This window comes from Palaemon carinicauda, chromosome 14 (genome assembly GCF_036898095.1).
Source record: "Palaemon carinicauda isolate YSFRI2023 chromosome 14, ASM3689809v2, whole genome shotgun sequence".
Taxonomy (NCBI): domain Eukaryota; kingdom Metazoa; phylum Arthropoda; class Malacostraca; order Decapoda; family Palaemonidae; genus Palaemon; species Palaemon carinicauda.
In genome coordinates this window covers 57,560,015-57,565,918 of record NC_090738.1, presented here as the reverse complement: position 1 = coordinate 57,565,918, position 5,904 = coordinate 57,560,015, and the positions used below count along the sequence as shown (strand labels likewise).

The 5,904-nt window shown below is 34.2% G+C and overlaps 1 protein-coding gene across 1 annotated transcript in view; it reads right to left on the bottom strand.

Annotated features, from left to right (window-relative positions):
• LOC137652783 (uncharacterized) overlaps positions 1 to 323 on the bottom strand; it is a 24,341-nt gene extending 24,018 nt beyond the window's left edge. The window contains exon 1 of the mRNA XM_068386190.1: positions 275 to 323. Within this exon, the coding sequence (XP_068242291.1) occupies positions 275 to 323 (49 nt within the window). The remainder of the gene's footprint in view (positions 1 to 274) is intronic.
• Between the last annotated feature and the right edge of the window lie 5,581 nt (positions 324 to 5,904).

Genomic DNA, 5,904 nt, shown 5'->3' with positions numbered 1-5,904 from the left:
GGAATACAGGTGTCATCCATTAAGTTCTTCTGCATAAAAATTAGTCTACGTCTTTGTTTCTGTAACTTCCTAAGGCTTTCCTGTATATTTCGAGGGAGAAAATCTAAGTTCGACGCATACGACCATTTGGCGGCTAATGCCTCTGCTTTTTCTTTGGCATTAGGATGTGCATATGTCTTTCTTTTCACTCCCCTTACTTTATTGACACCCTCCGAAATTTGACGTAAGGATTTTGAAAAGGACATGTCCCGTGAAAAACCTTCCCAATACTTACTTCTAACCTCTTGCCTCATATTTGTAGCAGGTTCAGCCACTGTAACCATCGTTTCCCTGCATTGCATATTATTCTGGTCTTTAGACCATTCCCTATGGCCTTTTTGAAGCAACTTGTTCCAGCCTTTCACTATTTTGTCGTTATGATACCTACAGTCCATTTCTTTTATCGAGGCAGATTTGCACCGACTCGCAGTGGTGCCCTTTTAGCTCAGAAAAGTTTCCTGATCGCTAATTGGTTAGAATTATCTCGTCCAACCAATCAGCAATCAGGAAACTTTTCCGAGCTAAAAGGGCACCGCTGCGATTCGGTGCAAATCTGCATCCATAAAGAAATTGACTATAGGTTTATGATTACTGGCAGAATTAGGTTTTATCTGTGGTTTGTAAAGTATAGATTCTATTACTGCTAACAGGTCCTAAAGAAAAAAAATTTCATCCTCAATACCTAGCAGTTTATACTCTTTGTACCAGTCACTTACTTTTTCTATAAAATCACCTTTCTGCCTGTCATGCAATACGTATCTACTTCCATTGTTAATAAGTGAAATCCTTTCTAAATAAAAACTAATTCTAAGAGCAAAATGATCACTTAATAAAGTGGTTACAACAGAGAAATCTGTCTGTACTCTAGGCATATTGAAAAGTATAGCATAATCAAGCCTGCCTCCTCTAACATGTGTTGCTTCACAGTTACCAAGTACAGACGCATTTTCAACCGAACCTAAAAATTTAATTTAAAATAATCCCATTGTGATTTCGGGAGCAACTACCAAGAGCAATATGTCTAGCATTTAAATCACTGAGTAATACACAATCTTCAGAAAAAAATACAACAGGTAGGTCCTCAATAGCCAAAGAATCTGCATGTACATAAACATTAACAATATATATTTTTGCATCTTTAAGCGTTACTTTAATAGCCAAATACTCAGTACCATTGACTTTACTAGCAAAGTAGATCGATGCTGGAATATTATTTTTATGTAAATTGTTAAACCTCTGCAATTCGTGGATTCATTAGCCTGTAATTCAAAAAGATTGTAACCGTTAATTTGGAGCGAGGAAACATTTCTACCTACTTCCTGCAAAGCTATTATATCAACGTTTGTAGACTGGGTATAAGCATGCAAATCAGTAATTCGTTTTCTTAAACTATTTATATTCCAGGATATAATATTGAGTTTATGTGCCATTTTGAGAAATACTCTTTCTTAACTTGCTTGCAGAATGAAGAATATTCATTTTCAGCTGATTGTTTGGACTTTCCTTATATTCGATTATCGAATCAAGAATGATTGTAAAATCTCCGACCACATTTTCCACATAATCTGGCTTAATAGCTGACAAACCAGCCTCGCATGTAACTCTGCTTTCACCACCAATGTCATGTATCTCTTCAACCACAACATTTTGAATCACCCTTTCATTAACAACCACCTTTTTATTTTGCAAATATATACTATTCATAGTATTCTTAATAGCTAACACTGCCTGTTTCAGTTGTGCTATATCTTTACGAAACTCTTGAGATAAAGTTATTATATTGAAATGGAGTCTCCTCACTAGATTTATTCTTGACCGAAATTTGGTTTTGATTTTCCATACGCTTTTCCCAGAAATTTTCACTAGCCACTGGAACCTGAATATTAATAAAACCAGAACTATCGCTTCTTAGATTTTCATTATTTGTCTTAATTAAGTGAACGATCACTTTTGGGCATTCGGGGACACGCTCTAGAGCTAGCATTATGAGCACCTCCACAATTGCAGCATTTTGGTTAATTTTTTTTCTTTTCTTTGATTTTGTCACCACACACCTTCGACTCGTGCGACTTACTACAAAATCGACAGCGATGGCCATTTAGGCACTTCCAGGCCATATGACCCCACCTGCAACACTTATAACACATGACAGGGTTGTCAATAAACACTGCAACACGCTTATAACCTAGGCACTTGATAAATACTCTTTCTATTGGCGGACCATTAATAAGTGCAATTAATTGTGGTTTAGGGACACACTCGCCATCAACTTTAACTTCTCTGCGCTTTGCCCATATAAATAGGTCGTCAACTAAAACATCTTCTGGGTCCAAATAAGTAGGGTAGTCAAAAATAATTACCTATGTACATACACCATACAGCTCCTTTGGTTTTCCATTACAATATTTTCAAATTTTTTTTTTTTTTTAAACCAACAGCTACCTCATCCTTCACTGTAATATAGGGCATGTTTCTCCCTTCCTTAAATAGAACCTAAAATTCCGGATGACACTTGGACAGCTAAACTGTCCAACGAAACTGATCGTGGAAGCCCAAAAAATTCCTCGGAAAATACAGCTGAAGCCTTTTAGCATTAATAATATTACCTTCTTTTAGATGATTCGTAGTAGAGCCTTCACCTAAAAATTTCTTTTGTTAATCATCAGATGTCCCATTAGATACAACAACAGTGCCCATTTTCCTTTTCTTCATTTTCTTGCTTTCGACTGTGATAAAAGGTGGCTCGTCATCGCTGCTACTAGACATATCTAAATCCATTATGATGTCCTCCCGAGCTACATCAAATCCTTTAATGTTGTTGTTAATAGTATTAGCCATAAGTCATCTGTGAAAGGTCAGATCCCTTCAATGTTCGTAAATTGTACAAACCTCAAAAAACAAATACAGCGGTTGGAACATGTCATCCTCGCTCGAGAGTTGCACCTTGAGTGAAATATATATCCTTGCCTAATAAGGAAACGATCCTTGGACAATTTACCAACTACCAATTATTTGGCCTCTATCATCCTACCACAGTTTTTTTGATAGACATGGTCGTCAAGTAATATAACATATTAGTTGTAAAAAGGTGTCTCTGATGCCCTCTATTGGCGGTAAAGTAAAATCGGGATGATGTAGGAGAGGGGGCTAGAGGTGGTCTGTGTTATTATGACTTTCGGAACGTAACAATATTGTTATTTTGTTTTATAGCAATTTTCTGCCGAAATAACAACAGAAATGAATTAATTAATATTAATGATGATTAGTGGTTGATTGGAATAATAAGCAATATGGTACTCTACTGCTAACCCCATCTTCTGCCGATGGAAAGAACATTTGCCAAGAGCTCTTTAATCCTTGTATTCTGGAAGCTTCTTGACGTCATTTAGGTTAAATATAGCAAAAAATAATTAGAACTTAATATAGTAAATACCTGCCACACATATTTCTACATATGTATCAATCTATCACCCTTTTATAATGTGATAGTATCTTTCACTTGAATGGAACAAGGGACGTTTGCTGCCCTCTATTGACAAGAAGTAGAAACACTCTGATTCTATTCAAATTTGAAGTTTCATCGTAGTCTTATCTTTTATTCGATTAATATATAACAAATTAATTTTTCAAATAATACCACTTTTCTTCTGACTTTTAGGCTACAACTTACGGTAATTATATTTGAAATACAGATAATGTGCATTAAAAAGATATATAGACCAGTTCTCAATATTCTAAAACTAAAAACTGGAACTCGCTCTTGGAATATATTCCTGTCAGCAGCAACTACGTTGTTAGCTAAACATATCTTCAATTATAGACATCAATCCTATGTGGATTGTCCCTTGTAGTTTATACTTTCAATAATCAAATACTGCTATTATTGATTATATGTATTAAATGTAGTTTTACTGCGATAAAGTTATGATCCTAATCATTTGTATTTTTATTTATTCTCTGTTTATCAAATTTTCATTTCTTTTTATTGGGAATAATTAAATTCTATATTCCTTCGCCTTACTACCATTTAGATGTTAAAGGTTGAACATTAAGAATATCTCATTGATTATGGTTAGTTGCATTTTATTTAATCACTATCTGATTAAGACTGGAATATAAGCCATTTATTTTAAAGACTATGATCTATAAGACTGGTTTCTTCAAGTGTTAATGTCGGGAGTAAATATTGTAGTACACTGATGGCAAATTTATATTGCCTTTGCAGCGGCCCTTGGGTGAATGTACAATTTTCCTCTCTTCCTTTCTTCCATCTAACTCCTCCTTTTTCAACTTAGTTCATAAATATTATCACAAGTTCAAAAAACGCTATTATACTATGTATTACATCTGGATATTGGTCATATATGCCATACCAGTAGTTAAAGTCAAATTATATATTTCATATATGAGATGAACTGCCTAATATTTTCTTTCATGTAATACCGGATTAAAATAAGAGTTACTTGTGTTTATATTAATCATGGAAAATTTTTAATGACGACAACAGGTCACATTGAGGCTAGAAAGAGATTTCTCATAATCATATTGAATTCATTGGAAGATTTTATCTATCAGTGATGAATAATTCCATGTGAAAAACTTAGGCTATTACGACAACCTGAAAAACATCTGCCATGAACAATTATGATTAGATAAAATCATTATGCATATCCGGTCCTACTAATTACTAACAGGATGAATTTTTGTATTTTAATGTTTGGGAATATATTGTATGAAATTAATAAGCCTGTTTTGATTAAGTGTTATACTTCCGATAATGATAGGGGAAATTAAAAAAAAAAAATAAATAAAAATGCTCTTAATAAAATCATACTTCTTTTTGTTATGATCCCATGAAAATATTTCAAGTTATCTTTGAATTTTTTTTTTTTAAATATCAACTGATAATTTTCCCGATTATCTCTTTTTCAGAATATATATTTGTAGATATTTTCAAAAGTTGAGTCTTACAATTTCTTTCCGGCATAGAATTAATTTCTATCTTCAGAGAAGACTGACAGTTGCAGTAATAATGATGAAGCGTATTACTCATATAAACATTTAATCCTGATGATTTTCTCATGATCAGGTTTTAGTCCCCGTGTTAAAAGGAACAATTTATATTGAGAGAGAGAGAGAGAGAGAGAGAGAGAGAGAGAGAGAGAGAGAGAGAGAGAGAGAGAGAGAGAGAGAGAGAGAGAGAGATCAACTACTTCAAATGTGCCTCAATGCAAAGGCTTGTAAAGTAGAAAGCAGCACCAAATTGATAACTATAAAATTATCAGACTAATAAATAAATACTTCTATAGATGTTACATAAAAATAATGCTAAGCTGATAATGCAAGAGAGGAAGGTAACTATAACGTTGTTGGTAAAGTGGCTGTTAGATAATAACATAGAGAAAAAATAAATTGAACTGAGGTTATTCAACAAGACAATGAGCTCATATACAGATAGTTGAGAGCAAGAATGACACAAAATTCAAACAGTACAAACAACGTGAGACCAAGCTTAAACAGGTTTAGATTATCAGTCTAAGGGAGAGCGAGAAATAAAAAATAAGTGAATACCATTACAGTGTATGAGCGTGTATGAAACACGTGTGGTATATAAATACCGAACTAAATAAGACATAATTGTGAAATAGGCATCCTTATATTAAGAGGCACATTGTAGGTGGGCCTCCTTGCAGGAGATATGCAGGTTTTAGGCAATCAATGAGAACCCAGTCTTTTCGTCTTTTCTGCAATTTAGGTTGATCAATAAAGCCTTCAGTGTGCAACGGATACTGAAGAGGAGGCCCTAGTAGGCCCTTATAAGGGGGCGTTAGTGGTGGCTTGCTAGTCTCATTGCGCAGGGGAACA